Source organism: Electrophorus electricus, chromosome 17 (genome assembly GCF_041902795.1).
Source record: "Electrophorus electricus isolate QZ-2024a chromosome 17, ASM4190279v1, whole genome shotgun sequence".
Classification (NCBI taxonomy): Eukaryota; Metazoa; Chordata; class Actinopteri; order Gymnotiformes; family Gymnotidae; genus Electrophorus; species Electrophorus electricus.
Window position 1 is genome coordinate 7,900,001 of NC_137513.1, and position 15,534 is coordinate 7,915,534.

At 45.6% G+C, this 15,534-nt stretch overlaps 1 protein-coding gene across 2 annotated transcripts in view; it reads right to left on the reverse strand.

Annotated features, from left to right (window-relative positions):
- The window catches only part of gucy1a2 (guanylate cyclase 1, soluble, alpha 2), a 22,443-nt gene extending 7,448 nt beyond the window's left edge, over positions 1-14,995 (reverse strand). Inside the window, exons 1-6 of one of the 2 annotated variants that reach the window (XM_035534243.2) lie at positions 14,138-14,514; positions 13,663-13,894; positions 11,183-11,244; positions 10,943-11,058; positions 9,535-10,358; positions 784-939 (exon numbers count right to left, since the gene is read on the reverse strand). In XM_035534243.2, the coding sequence (XP_035390136.1) occupies positions 784-939; positions 9,535-10,358; positions 10,943-11,058; positions 11,183-11,244; positions 13,663-13,893 (1,389 nt within the window). In that variant the 5' untranslated portion in view covers position 13,894; positions 14,138-14,514. Of the gene's footprint in view, positions 1-783; positions 940-9,534; positions 10,359-10,942; positions 11,059-11,182; positions 11,245-13,662 lie in introns of both variants that reach the window. The other variant, XM_035534244.2, reaches the window with a different exon arrangement.
- Between the last annotated feature and the right edge of the window lie 539 nt (positions 14,996-15,534).

Below are 15,534 nucleotides of genomic sequence, written 5' to 3' on the forward strand. Positions count from 1 at the left end.
AGCATAATCCCATCTGTGGAGGAATCAGATAGTGTACGTCTCCGTAAGCCAGTGCTCGAGCTGCCATGCTGGACTGAGACACGGAGAAGCGCACACTCTCCACTGAACTGCACTACGTCCGTGGATGCCCTTGGATAACAGTCATATTCTCAGGCAAAATCAAAATCACACTTAATGAAATTTTAAAAAATTAAAATTCAGATAAAATGTCAGAATGGGTACGAACTGTGTGGCTCTGTGTCACGTTTGGCCCATCCTAGCATCCTTACTGTTATGGTTACCCTGTCACGTGTATTTGTTTTCCTTTACTTCCTTGCTGTGGTTCTGTTAGTTAGTTATTTTCGTTTTCTCCACCCCTCATGAGATGCGCCTGTCTAGTTAAATCTTAGTACATGTATTTAAACCCTGTCTTGTTGCCTGTGTATTGGCTGGTCACTGTGTTAAATCCTAGCCTGTGTTTATAGGAGCTGTCCGTATTCTTACCTCGTGTTATTCTCTGCCTATTGTTCATGTTACCTACCTCTTGTTCTCACTAATGTTAGTTGTTTGTTATTTTTCGTTACTTGTATCTTTGTATAGCTTTTGCCATTTTTTTTTGTCATCGTGTGCTTTTGTATGTATTCCCGGACTGTAGGTGTTAGCTCACTGACCCTGTACTGTTCTAACAGCTCTGATTGTGGATTTGCCCTTAATAAATCCGATCACTCCACGTTACACTCTGCCTTCCCAACACCAGGGGCATGTTCTCAAGTTTCTCTAGAGTCTGTTAGTTGACACACCCACCAGAATGACATCACGGGTCGCATCATGGATAGGGATGTCTGAAAGATGCAAGCCCCGCCCCATGAGCTCCTCCAGCCTATCAACACGTGGCGAGCCTAGGAACATAATGGAGTTGGACTCTGGGAGGTGGATCATCTGACCTTTCAGCTCCATTACCTAGGAGACACATTTGGACACACATACACAAACATTTCACATGAATCCTGCAGGAAACACAAATTTACACTGCTATAATTTAATCTGTTCATGTAAATGGACATGCACACACACAGTTGTCAGGGTGCTTCGGTTAGCTAGCCATACAGAGTTTAGTAAACTCAAGCTAGCATTCTCTTTTTCATACAGAGGCTTTAGTAAACTCAAGCTAGTGTTCCCTTTCTCTCCCAAGCACACACACACACACCTACATGCACGCACATGCACACACACTTCCTGCACACAATGCTGGAACAGCTGTGTGGGGGCAGGTGACTCCACTCCACAGCCCCTGGGACCAGGGGCATACTTCCAGGTGCTGCAGGTGTCCAGATAAGGGAGCAAAGAGCCTTTATCAGCAGGAACAGTAGACACAGTGACAACCTCACAAAGACTGACAGACGGATTACACAATACTTAGTCACATTCGCAGTTCTCTACCTGTCTCCTTTTCACTCCTCAAACTGCACGGTAAACCTACGTACATGAAGAGACGGGAGATCACAGCAAGAAAGAATCGGAGTGCATGAAGGAAATGGGGAGAGTAAATCTGGACAGTGAAAGAAAGAGACAGAAAAGAGAAAGAGAAGCAGAGGACTGAAGCTGTCTCTCTCTCGCTCTCGCTCTCTCTCTCGCTCTCTCTCTCTCCCCAAGTAGGCTCTTTTATTAGCTGCAGGTTGCTATGGTGGAGCTGTGCACTGAGAGTTCTCCGTAGCAGTTCGGCTCAGTATATCAACCAAAATATGTAGTCTGATACCATTCACACGCACTCATATGTACATGCACCCATTCACACACACAAACATACATACATATGCGCATGCCTACACTATGTGCACTTGCACTAGGCAAGAAAGTATTTTGATCATATCATTTTTATGCATATTTTCCAACTCCAAGTTGCATAAACATGAATGCTTCTTGGATTTAAGCATATCAGGTGATGTGCATTTGTGTAATGAGGGTGGGTGTGGCCTAAGGAGATCAACACCCTATATCAAGGTGTGCCTAATTATTAGGTAGATTCTTTTCTTCAGGCAAATAAGAGATTTAACTAACTCTGAAAAGTCAAAAAAGCCTTTCAGAGGGATGCAGCACTATTAAAATTTCTATCATCAAGTGTTTTGTTGGAAATAGTCAACAGGGTGGCAAGAAACTACTCTGTTGAGGAAAAAAAGACAAATGAACTACCAAAGATGTGAGAAGAATCAAACGTTAAGCAACCAGGAACCCATTATCCTCCCGTGATGTCATATTCCAGAACTGCAACCTACCTGCAGTGCCCAGAAGTACAAGGTGTTCAGTACTCAGAGACATGGCCAAGGTAAGGAAGGCTGAAACCCAACCACCACTGAACAAGACACATAGGGTGAAACATCAAGACTAGGCCAAGAAATATCTGAAGACAGATTTTTCAAAGGTTTTATGGATTGATGAGACGAGAGTGACTCTTGGATGGGTCTGTGGCTGGATCAGTAATGGACAGAGCTCCACTTCGACACAGACGCCGGCAAGGTGGAGGTGGGGTACTGCTATGGGCTGATATTATTAAAGATGAGCTAGTTGGACATTTTTCTGGTTATAGATGGACTCAAAATCAACTCCCACACCTACTGCCAGTAGAAGACACCTTCTTTGAGCAGTGGTACAAGAAAAGGTCTGCATCTTTCAAGAAGACCATGATTTTTTGGCAGGTCAATGCTCCATCGCATGCATCGAAGTACTCCACTGTGTAGCAAGTCAGTAAAGGCCTTAAAGATGAAGGAATAATGACATGGCTCCCTTCCTCACCTGATCTAAACCCTATTGAGAACTCAGTCAATTCTTACATGGGAGATTTACAGTGAAGGAAAGCAGTGCAGCTCTCTGAACAGTCTGGGAGGCTGTGGTTGGTGCTGCACAAAAAGTTGATTGTTAACAGATTAAGAAACTGACAGACTCCGTGAATGGAAGGCTCATGACTGTTATTGAAAAGAAGGCTGGCTATACTGGTCTGTGGTGTGTGGGTTGTTGTTTTTTTCTTCGAAATATAAGGGTTTTTTGTGTTTATTCTTCCCACTTTATTGGGAAAATTTCCGTTTTTTATTTAGTTGTATAATTTGGCACATTAATAGTTGCCCAATAAATATGCATACATAGAAAATCTCACTTTTACTTTCTTAAATATTCAGGTTTGAGGTTTATTAACACTGGATTGACCAAGAGCACTGTAGTTGTTCAATAATAAATGAAACCTCAAAATACAACTTGCCTAATAATTGTGCACCCAGTTAACAGTAAACTAATGAGCACACTTTTAAACACACACAAATGTGCACTGTCATTGATTTTCTAAGGAGCATTTTCTCAGTTGCTGCCATTTGAAGTTTTATACACATGTGTAGTGAGCGATACACAGACATACACATACAATGCACACCTCCATACACTCGCATGTACACCAACATTCTTGAGCAGCCATTTGACAGCCATTGTAGTGGTGGGACTAGCTGAGCTCAGCAACACCATTAACAGACCTCGGACACAGTGTTCATCTGTTAAAAGTGCACCAGTCCAATTATCCAGTGCAACTTTAAAGTGCATGCCTTAAAATGCACGTAAGCACCAAATGTTAAAGAAAATATTTGTAAAAGTCAAAGTAAATGCATCATCAGATATGAGTGTGGATTTATAAGCAACAAACATCTAAATTAGTGTCTCATTCTCCTTTCCACAGAATACCAGCAATTACAGTTGCTGCCAAAAGCAACAATTAGCAGTTTCTCTTCAAGCTTGTGGTATATAAACTCACCCATGTTTAACCTGACTAATATAACAGGAAAATAGTTTTTAATGAGCACCAGATTAAAATGTTCCAAAAGTGAGCATGTGCAAACAGTAAAGAAAATGGTAATTAAGTCTAGTACCCTTTTGTACTCTAGTGTGTGTACTCCAATATGCTCCAACTCAGCTTGCCAGTCCAATGAAGCATGGGATCAGGTTTATAATTAAGGCAGGAACAGGAAGCATTATTGTGTGTTTGCTGTCTCATCAACAGATTCTAGTGACTATTGTCATGATTAGTTTAGCCTGTTTTAGGGAGTGTGTGTGGTAAGATGCCCGTCATATCTTGGTGAAACGCTTTGTGAGCGGACACATCTGCAAACTAACACTATGCACACACACACACTGGAAAAATCACAAATAATATCCCCTTTTGTATGTCTCCACAAGTTCATCTGCCAATCACACCTCAAAAGAGGTATCATTATCAATGTCATTTCAAAACAATACAGTGTATACGCACATATGCGCACGCACGCACACACACACACACACACACACACACACACACTCCAAGAACATACAATTTCTAAAAATGCATCCTTGATCATATACACAACACCTGGGATTTGCATCTACTTTTATAAAACATTTTCCTTACTCACACCAACACCTGAGTATCTCACGCCTACATGACAAAACACATACACACGACTCTTACACTGTGACATACATTACTCACACATCAGTATGTACTGCTCATACTTAGAAAGTACACAGATTCTCATAGACTGATGAAGTATTCTACACACACTACCACAATACAATATATTCCTTGGAGTAATGCAGCTAGAGCAGAGGGGATTGTACTACCAGAAGGTAACATGACAGATGTTGAGGGCAGCTATAAATACCTCAGAATCCCACAGGCAAATGGGAATCATTACAAGGTCACAAGGATAGCAGCCACAGCCAAAAATCTACAAAGAGTGAGGCCAGTCCCGAGAAGTCAGCCGAACGGGAAGAACAAGATCGGGTCTATCAGCACCTGCGCGCTACCGGCCATCAGATACCCCGCTGGCATAATAAACTGGCCAAAGGAGGAGACAGAAGCCACTGACGTCGATATAAGGGTTTCATCCCAAATCCAGCACTCTGAGGAAGCACACTGAGCGGAAGTGGGGGGCCGGACTAGTAAGTGTCAGAGCCACTATCCAGGATGAAACAATCAAGATGCAGGAGTATGGCAGGAAGATGGCCCCCAAGTGATGAAGTGCTTATTGAGTACCTCAGACAGCAGAAACCTGAGGAGGATGGAAATGAGGATAAACAAGGACCATCACTGGAGTCTAGACGTCTGCACTGTATGTCACACCTCCAAATACTGGAAGTGGCTGATATGGAGAAATCCTACCAATGGCTAAAAAAGGCTGAGTTGAAAGACAGCACAGAGGCACTAATCATGGCACCACAGGAAAAAGCTCTGAAAATGATAGCAGTAGAGTTTGGGCTCAACCACACCAAACAGGACCACATACGCAGGCTGTGTAAAGATGCCCCTGAGACAACCCATCATATAACAGTGGGATGCAAGATGGAGGCAGGCAGAGCGTAAATGGAAGGCCATAACCAAGTGGCTGGCATAGTATACAGCAACATCTGTGCTGAGTACAGGCTGGAAGTTCTATGGTCAAAGTGGGACCCTCCCCCCGAAGGTGGTGAAGAATGACCATGCAAAGATCCTGTGGGACTTCCAGATATAGACGGACAAAATAGTAATTGCTAACCATCCAGACATAGTTATGATGGATAAACAGCAGAAGAGGGCCGTAGTGAGAGATGTTGCGGTCCCAAGCGATAGCAATATCAGGAACAGGGAACACAGCAAGCTGGAGAAACACCAAGGGCCGATAGGAGAGCTGGAAAAGATGTGGAAGGTGAAGGCACCAGTGGTTCCGTGGTAGTCGGAGTACTGGGAGCTGTGACCCCCAAACTGGGAGAATGGCTCCAGCAGATCCCAGGAACAACATCGGAGATCTCTCTCTCCAGAAGAACAGCCTGAGAACAGGCAAGATACTGCACAGGACCCTCAAGCTCAGTTGCCTGTGGTAAAAGGACCCCAGCTTGAAGGAAAAAGACCGCCCGGAGGAGGGCGCTCTATATAGATGTGTGTGCGCACACATCTGCAGTGTAAACATAGCTGAATATTCAAACTCAACATATATTTCACTCAACGCAGTTACAACTGTATTACAACACAATCCTGCCTGCAAGCTCCAAACGAATGGGGATAAGAATTATACAGGTGATGGAAAATTCCTGAGCTAATTCCCAAACTCCATATTGTAAACGCTTGGATTCTCCTCAGGCAGGACCATCCCAGAGTCAAACTGATGTTTTCACTGAACTCTATAAACCAGAAACAAACTAGCATGGTCAGTAAGGGACTCTGGCTGGCTAGGACCAGTTAGACTGCAGCGTGCGGCTACACAATGGCAGCGCTAAATTCAGGGACTACTGCTCGTGGTGGAGAGAGGCAAGGGAGGGCTGATTGTGGGATCAGCTCCAGTCTGCAAATATCTGTAACAAAGTCTCTGAGTAACCAAGAGTTAGAGGAATTCCACTGCTCTGTGTGTGTGTATGTGTGTGTGTGTATAAAGGCATTCTAGCCCCACTCCAGCAGATGTGTTTATATAAATCACTCTATTCATTTATAATCTGACCTACAGGTGCATGCTGCCTCTAGCCTCTGCTTCAAGCTCGCTCACTCACACACACACACACACACACACACACACACACATGTGGTGTTATTACTGCAGAAAGTCTGCGTGTTTGTGTGTGTACATATATGTGACCATATCACTTAAACCTTTTTTCATTGCTTGACATGTTTGCACACACACGAACCACGTGCACATGCACGGGACACACATTTTCATGTGAAAACATCAAAGTACATCACAGGTGGCATGTATTGTGATGTAGATGGAAAAAATGTGAGCAGCCGCGTGCGCATGCGTGCGTGGGCTTGTGAGTGTCCCTTTAAAACTCGCGTCCCTTTGAGCTCGGCGTCCCCAGATGCAGAGCAAGCTCTGGGCCCTGCAGACCCTGTGTGCGCTGCAGAGGACCGGACCCTCCAGTTTTAACGGCTCCTGCAGGGACCGTGTGTGTCGCCTGGCCCCCTTCGCTTCTCCTTACAGACGCTGTTAATCAGCTAATCTCCCGCCAAAACACCCCCGACATCTGACCCCTGGCTCGGCCAGTGGCCGTCGACGCTATTAACCTCACGCCTGACACCCGATTTCATTTAGTCCCATTCTTCATGTGCTAATTCATTTATTTGTTTACTTATCTGTTAGCTTAGCCTGGCTTACAGTGGCAGGTTTGTGTGTCTCCGCCCTGCTCTATGTCATTGTGTCTCTTTGTTTTGGTGGTTTTAATTGCAGCGGCATTTTTACATGACAAGGCCATAAAAGCAGAACGAACAGCCCCGTTGACAAGAGAGGCATTTCCACACACACACACACACACACACACAGAATGACAGAATAAAAGAAAAAGAGGTAAAGAGGGAACACCATGATCCAGAGAGAGAGAGAGAGAGAGAGAGAGAGAGAGAGAGAGAGAATGAGGGCAGGCAGAAGGAGAGAGCACATGAAAGAAGCAGGAGAGGGGAAAAAGGAGACCTGGAGAGAGATTCACTTCCTGTAATTTACACACACAAAAAAACGAACTAGTCAACTAGTCAGGATGGTCTTGGGAGAATAATTAAAAAGAGGCTAGAAAAAAAACTAGCCTGTAATTTGGGGTTTTTCCTCTGTACTTCACTGGAACTGAACCTGTTCCTGATGTTGCTGATCACCCAGCAAGACCACCGGCCACGCAGTTTGAGGGTCAGCCACGCTGCTTCGGACACGCACACACCAGCCACTAAAAGTATCGCTAATGACCTGAATAGTTGTAGTGCCCCCTTATGGTTTGGCTGTGGAACATCCGATACAACAAGTGTGGATTCTGTTCTTATTAAACAGGTACCTGTATCTAATAATAGTGGGCTCCTCTGATAAATCTCAATTTACAAAATACCAGAAACAACACACTGGTTAACACAAAAAAACCCAGAATTGGTGAACGATGGTCTCAAACTGATCTGGTTCTCAAGAACACTTATGCAAACATACTCATGTGGCTCATTCTATGTAACAGGAGTTACATTTAAACAGCAGCCCTGTGGGTGTGTGTGTGTGTGTGTGTAAGAGAGAGAGAGAGAGAGAGAGATACACTAAACCTCTCTTACATTTTCCAATCTACCTTACAGCTCTTAGGCCAGCACTGCAAATAGACACTCTTACACACACACACACACACACACACACACACACACACACACACACACACCCATTAGCCACACAGTACAGAAAAACAAAGTGATGATTTTCTTTCAACTGTCGTCGTTTTTCCGACAAGTCAGACTTTACCTGTGAGGCACACGTCAAAGAACCCTGAGTCATAATCCCCAAGGTTACGAGAGAGAGAGAGAGAGAGAGAGAGAGAGAGAGAGAGAGAGAGAGAGAGAGAGAGAGGGTGGAAGAACCTTATGTAAGCCTCTATTTAGACATGAAAGAGCTACCACAGAGAGCTACATCACCGTCAGCAACACTAATGCTGAAAACGCCATTAGGGCCACCACCTGTAATACAGTATTAATGACATCCACAGCCACAGCCTATTAACAACAATGCCAACATGGCAACAATGCTAACATCAACCCTTACCACCTGTCACCAAGTTTCAAAGCAATTCTGAACAAGCCAAAACCACCAACACATGCACTGAAATGGGGGTCTGTGTGTGTGTATCTCCCTCTCATAGAATCTGACTGCATATCTTCATCTCAGATGGAAGACAAGCGTGTGTGTCAGCACCACGGCATTACTGAATAAGGAAGTATGGAAAATGTGCGCAGAGCCCCTTAAAGCCTGGCAATCGGAGTTCGAACCCCCAAAAATTGAGGATTAATTGCTACAATATGAGGCACATCTCTATGGCAATAAATCAACCGTCTATTTTGCTTAGGGTGTGTAGTGATCTGAGTAACTGAGGCCACCCTAGCCATTCCCATTCAGGTTGGGGCTAGGAGCCAGTTCAGTGAACACTGCATCTTGGCTTGACAGGTGATTCACAGTGAGTGATTATTTGGTTTTATCTCTCATAAATGGCCATTTACACAGGGTGACATACGGCCGTGCGTGTGTGTGTGTGTGTACGCATGTATGCATTTTGTTGAATGCTTCCACCTTTCTCCCTCAAACTACTTTATAATAATCTGGTCATATTTCCAAAATAATCCAGTGTATTTGTTTTGTTTGCAATCCAAGAAAATGTCTGCAGTTAGTACAGAAGGCCATATACATCCAGTTCTAAAAATACAAACCCCCTGCTAACTGCCCAAACCCAAATACTACCCTCCAACATAGCATATTCTAAAAATTACCCCAATAACTCTCAAACACAAAGATTAAACCCCATTCATCCAACTCATAGACTATACCCAAATGTACCCAATTTTTAAAGACTAACCTCCATTATAACCCAAGCCACAGACTAAACCCCAACACTCCCTAATCCTGAATGTGTGCTTTACCTCATAATTCTGAAAGAAAAGGTTTGGCTTTTGTATTTGGCTCTTAACTGAACAGAAATGGTTTTACTTCATGGAAACCTTCGAAATATCTTTGCATATCCATGTAAAGACATTGAGGGATACAAACACACTTGCATACACACTACCTTCTCCTTGCTGTCAAGGGAGGTGGCATCAGGCCGTGTGTGGATAGTAAACGGTGTGGACAGCCTTAGCAAAATGTTTTGGTAGGAGCAAGGGATTCTGGGAGAGACGATCTGGAAGCTGTCGCTGAAGCTCAGCGTTCTGTGAGGCTTCCGAAGCCCCTCCCCCACCTGCCTTAGCCCCTCCCCCACCTGCAGCACCTCCATGGCAGGGCCAATGACCAGGTGGAAGGGGAAGGCTCGGCAGAACGTGCCCAGGCTGATTGGCAGGTCCAGCGGCGAACGGGACAGTTGCCTCGGGGAGTAGGCAGGGCACGACGAAGATGGCGCAGTCCGAGTCTCTCGTATGAGAAAAGACAGGCAGGTCGGGGATGACAACGTGGGTGGAGATGGGGACAATGAAGGTGTGGAGTCTGTAGAGAGTCCTCCATCCTCCGTGGCTGCATGGAGCCAAGTGGGAGAGGCCTCCTCCACCTGGACTTCTGAATGGTAGATTCGGCGGGCGGCAGCCCGGATCAGGCCCGGCATGACCAAGCCCACCGTGGGGTCGGGGTTGAAACAGTGCAGGAGGAGAGCTCTTTCTCCCGCCTTCCCTGCGTCCGCTTTGTCCCCGTGGTCCGCATCGACATCTTTGCACAGAAATGACGGCGACTCCGAGGACGCTCTGCGTCCGTACGAGGTTCTGGCGTGCTCCAGCAGGGCGTCGAAGCCGTTGAAGAAGTCCTGCAGGTTCCCGCCCAGTGAGCGCAGGACCCGCTCGTTCTCCTCCAGGCACAAGCCGAAGAACTCCTCACCGAAGCGTTCCCTCAAAGCAGCGAAGCCCACGTCTGCGAACACAAGAACAGCAGGACAATGTCAAAACAGCTCCACACCGACGCCAGGGCCACATCAGGACTCTGTAGGGACGGCATCGGGCGACTATTAGAACAACAGAAGCATAATCATTCCTCATTGTTAACGCAGCATTCCCAAAACGTCTGCACCATCACACGAGGAGGGTCAGGACCTTGCATCAGTCTCAGAAAAGACTCCATATTGTCATAAAGAGGTACATGGCAAGCTTTGTCTAAGCCACTGGCAAACAGCACACTGGGCTTTGAGACTAGCCATTCCGCTTCATCCATAAGTTGATCGTCATCATTAGCAAAGCTGTGTCGGTATCTTAGCAACACCGCGGAGAGGACTGGTTAACAATCTCTTTTGAATGGAACGTTAGCAGAACTGTACAGACCATTAGCACATATTCTGCCTTTTCTCTTTCCTAGGAGAGAGGAATCTAAGCTGAGGTTTTCTCTTTAAAGCAGAGATGTCATTTGAACGTATGAATATAAAGCGCAAAAATACGTGGCATTGGGGCATGCGCATCTATATGGATATTTAAATGGTTCTGTGTGCGTGTACGCAGGCTTACCCACTATTGCTGCTGTGTACTGCAGTATTCCTGAGATGTCACTTTGGTCATCAGACTGCAACTTTACAAATGGACACTTCTCTAACACATTCTTCTGTTCAGTACCTTCCCCGCTGCTGTTAAAAGCACACACACAAAGTGGGAACGGATAGCAAAGAGCTCACTGAACATAAATCTGGACAGTAAGATTCATAAAGCTGTATGAACTATATGGTGTGTGTGTGTGTGTGTCAGCAATACCTGATATTCCTCTGCTGATAGAACTCCACAGTTCTCTGCAGGGCCAGCTGGATCGTCTGTGTCTACAAAAAACAAACAAAAGTAGTACTACAGTATCTTTTAATTCAAAGATACTGGTTCTGAAAGTCTATTTCACAATAAGTTTCTGAAGGTTCTGAAAATCTATTTCACAATTCTCCACACCCAGTGATGCTTCCAATGGTGAGTTTAAACTACTCTCAGCTACAAACTACCTGCCTTTAACTTTCATGAGAGCCCTCATACATGTGGACTTGACTAAACCCGGACTGGCTGTATCGAACACTCACATGCACTAAGTGCGCAACCAAGGGGCCAGGACCATGGAAAGTGCCTCACACATATATCAATCCAACAGACTGAGAGCAGAATGAATCTTCGCTTCAAAAGACCTCCTCTCTGCTAGAGCCATTCTGATCGAGGCACTCTAACCACATTGGCGTGCCGTAGGAGTCACACTTGGATCAGTCAGCATCTCACACTAACAAAATAAAGGCAGGAGGAGTCCTGCGTTGTACTGAAAATGCAGAGTAACAGCAGCAAAGAAGGAATGAGGAGATGTTGACATAAAAAGTTTTACATGAGAACTGAGCCATTCCCTCTCACTTGCTCTCCCTCCTCAAGTGCTCCTCTAAAAACACAGCTGCAGTGGAATATCCTGTTAAACTATACCCAGCCTCCTGCTTTCATCATGCTACCACGCCAACAATACACAAATCAAAATCCTTCTCAGCTCACAAAAGCTCTTAACAGCTCAATCCAGTGTTATTTATTCTCCTAAAGCTCCCACGGAGATCTCAAATCTTTCGTCTCTCTCACCTCCCTCTCGCTTTCTCCCGCTGACATCTCACCTCTCGCTCGTCTCCCTCACCTCTCTCTCTTTCACTTTCTCCGTCAAGTACATAGGTAAGGTGATTTAATTTATATAAAGGTACAGTGTAGTGAAAGAGGAAAAAACAAAGTGAGAATGTACTGTGTGTGCACGCGCGTGTGTGTGTGTGTGTGTGTGTACCTTGTATCCAGGAGAGGGAGGTACATCGATTTAACCTAAAATCTCATTAACACAACCACATTCAATTACTTCCCAGTGTGTGTGTGTGTGTGTGTGAGTGAGAGAGAGAACAATACAAGAAAGCCAGTGACAACTAGAATTAATATCTCTGTAAAACAATGAATAGAACAACAGTCACTATATAATTGATCCTGTGTGTATGGAGGTTGGAAAAGTGTTTTATTAGTTGCAATTGTTAACCACACCCCCCATTCTAATTATATTTATCCCTCTTTCACACACCTATACACACTTCCTTCATGACTTGTAGAGTTATAATCAATAAGAACCGCTACTTTGCAGAGTTATACTATACACACACACATGAAATACACACATACATGCAGATACTCTCAAACAAACACTGAAAGAAAAAGTCACATTCTAATTTAATACTAAAACTCTAAAAACAAACAGTACAAACCCAAGACATACAATATGTACTTAGAGAAAAGTACAAATAAGTACACAGAAGCAGACATAGGGACACAGATAGAGGTGCTGACTCATAGAAATTATGTAAAGTGAGTGAGTGTGTGTGTGTGTGTGTATAGCAGGTCTGGCTGCAATGTTTTATGGTTGGTTACAGAGCAGTCAGAGATGGTAGAGGTCAGAGGAGAGAGAGAATTGTATACCCTACACTATCCCTCTCTCACACACAGAGAGAGAGAGAGAGAGAGAGAGAGAGAGAGAGAGAGAGAGAGAGAGAGAGAGAGAGAGAGAGAGAGAGAGAGAGAGAGAATCCAAATATTTTTGCTTTTATTTTATCAAAATAATGTTCTAGTTGTAAGATACAGCGAAATGGTTTCACAAAACAGAGTGTAGTGTGACAACGATCACACGAACGCCCCAGGAGCACACAAACACAGCGCGTGTAACTGCATGCGCAATAAAGACCCGGGCGGACAAAACTGTAGTTTAAACATAAACACGAAAACCAACGGGATTCAAGGGTCGTGGAGCGAAAACGCAAAACATCTAGCTAGACCCTGTTGTGTGTCCATAATATGTACAATGACCGGGAAAAAAAACGCAGCAATACCTCATTACAAATCTCGCCATCATCACTGGGATCGTTAAAGCACAACCGCTACGCGAGTGCTTATAGTGCCACCGCAGTACGCGGGCGATTTTGGGGCTGGCGAGCCGTTCCGTCCCGCAGCCTTTGTGACGGCACAAAGCCTTGTCGTCCACGCCTCATGGATAAGCTTCCACGACGGGAACATTTCTGACTTATTCGGCGGACTGGCCGTGAAACCATTACCATAAAAGAAGCACTTTAACCCACAGCACACATACACGCATCATACAGAGCGGCTGTTTTTTTGTTTGTTTGTTTTTTCTTCAAAGTTTGAGAAACCCAGAAAGTGTGTTGTTGTGATGAGAGGAGAGAAGACCGGTGGTCCCGTACCGTCGGTGAGGTGAGTCTCCTCAAGCTCTCCCCCAGGGAGTCCAGGTTCACGCGCTTACGCCTGGTAGTCCGCTTGATGCCCAAGTCATCAAATGGACACGACAGCGTTTCCACGGGGCTTTTGCCGTTCCAGAACACGCGCGAAAAGGGGCATTCTCCGTCGTCGGGGCTCTCGAGGTAGTCGGATCCCATGGAGCTGAACGACTCTGAGGAGATCTTCCGCGAAGACATTCTGCGCGACCAAGAGGACTCATCAGATACTTCAAAGACGAGAGGCAAGATGAGGGCGCGGGTGAACGAAGGGAAAGGCAGCACAATGGCACGCAGTCATTTCAAAACCCCAGTGCTGCAAGCGTCAGCCGCGCGCTATCATTCTAAGGGAACGCAATTGCAAGGGCAACGGTGCGCCTCGAGGAGACAAGGATAGCCCAAGCACCGCTTTCCGTCCTCAGCGTGCGCCAAATAACCCAATTACCTGCGGTGCAGTTCTGTTACCGAATCGCGTTTTCATCCGTGAGCCAGCTCCGTGGACTTTTCAGCGGCACACCGAGCCGCATCTTCCCCACTCTCGTGGTGTCGTTGGAGTGGCGACTGTTTTGCGGGGCGCACAGTCACGGAGCCGCTGATTCGGACGCACGTAAACCTGAATGCCCCCACATGCGTAGCAACATGTATTCGCTCCCTCAGACGACCCTGACAAGAGTTTATCTTTCGCACCGCGAGCAAGCCGATTGGTTAACATACTGCAAAACCCTGCCTCAACTCCTCCCTCAGCCAGAGACACGGGGAGGGAGAGAGAAAGAGGCACACGGCCGGGTTTTTTTTGGTTTTTTTTTTTTTTTTTTTAATAAAGCGTCAATAAAACTACTGCTTCACACACAGAACCTAACGGCTTACGTTCCAGCGCGAGTTGTTGGTGTATTTGCATCGTGTATTGCACGAGTAAAACATGGTCATCTCACCCATTTGGCAACAGTAGGTGCTGGGGTTGATGGCAGAGACGCAGAGTAGGACTGCAAATGGCACTTCGCTGAAGGCCACCCACCAGGTCCTGTGCCAGCCGCTCCTTTAACAGTTCCAATCTCACGATAAAGTGTGTGTGACAACGAGTGAAAGATAAGTTATGTTAGCTATATGAGCAGTGGATAACTCATCTGTAGCTCGTTGCCACACTCAGTCCTTTGGCTACCACTGGTGCATCTCTCATTTGCCTTGAGGGCATTTTCAGTTCCATCTCCTCTGCATCCTTCATGTCTCCTATGTCTCCTCTACACTCCTGTCAGCCTGACCCACTTTTCGCTCCCTTGCTGCCTTCTGATCATATTGTACAAGCATTACCAAAGAAACGGGCCACTTCCGATGAAGTATACGAATCAGGGCCGCACATCGGAAGTGTTTTCCATCACATCCCCCATGGACCCCCCCCCCCCCAAATCTTGTTCCTGCTATTCCACGCCCACATGTCCTCCTGTGGAACATCCTGTACATGTCCATTACAATCAGTAGCCCCCATAGCCTCCAAAGACTTTGACACTGACTGTTCCTTACTGTGATCCAAGTGCATTTGTTTTAATGCTAGAAGGAAACTTCATTTCAGATTTAGCTCAGCAGCTGCTCTCAGAAGAGGATGGCTCTTGCTTTGGAGTCACGCTGGCTTTCATCCAGACAGCCACAGAGCGAGACATTGGCATGCTCCTTAGACGTCTGCACCTGCATCTCTGTCAAGCTGTTCTGTGGTAATATCTATGTAACGTGTGTGTGTACTCTTCTGTGCAACATTACATTTACTGAGTGTGTGTATAGACTGGACAGGGTGTGTGTGTGGTGTTGCAGCTCATTCCATTTTATGATCCATAACAAATGTTCATAATG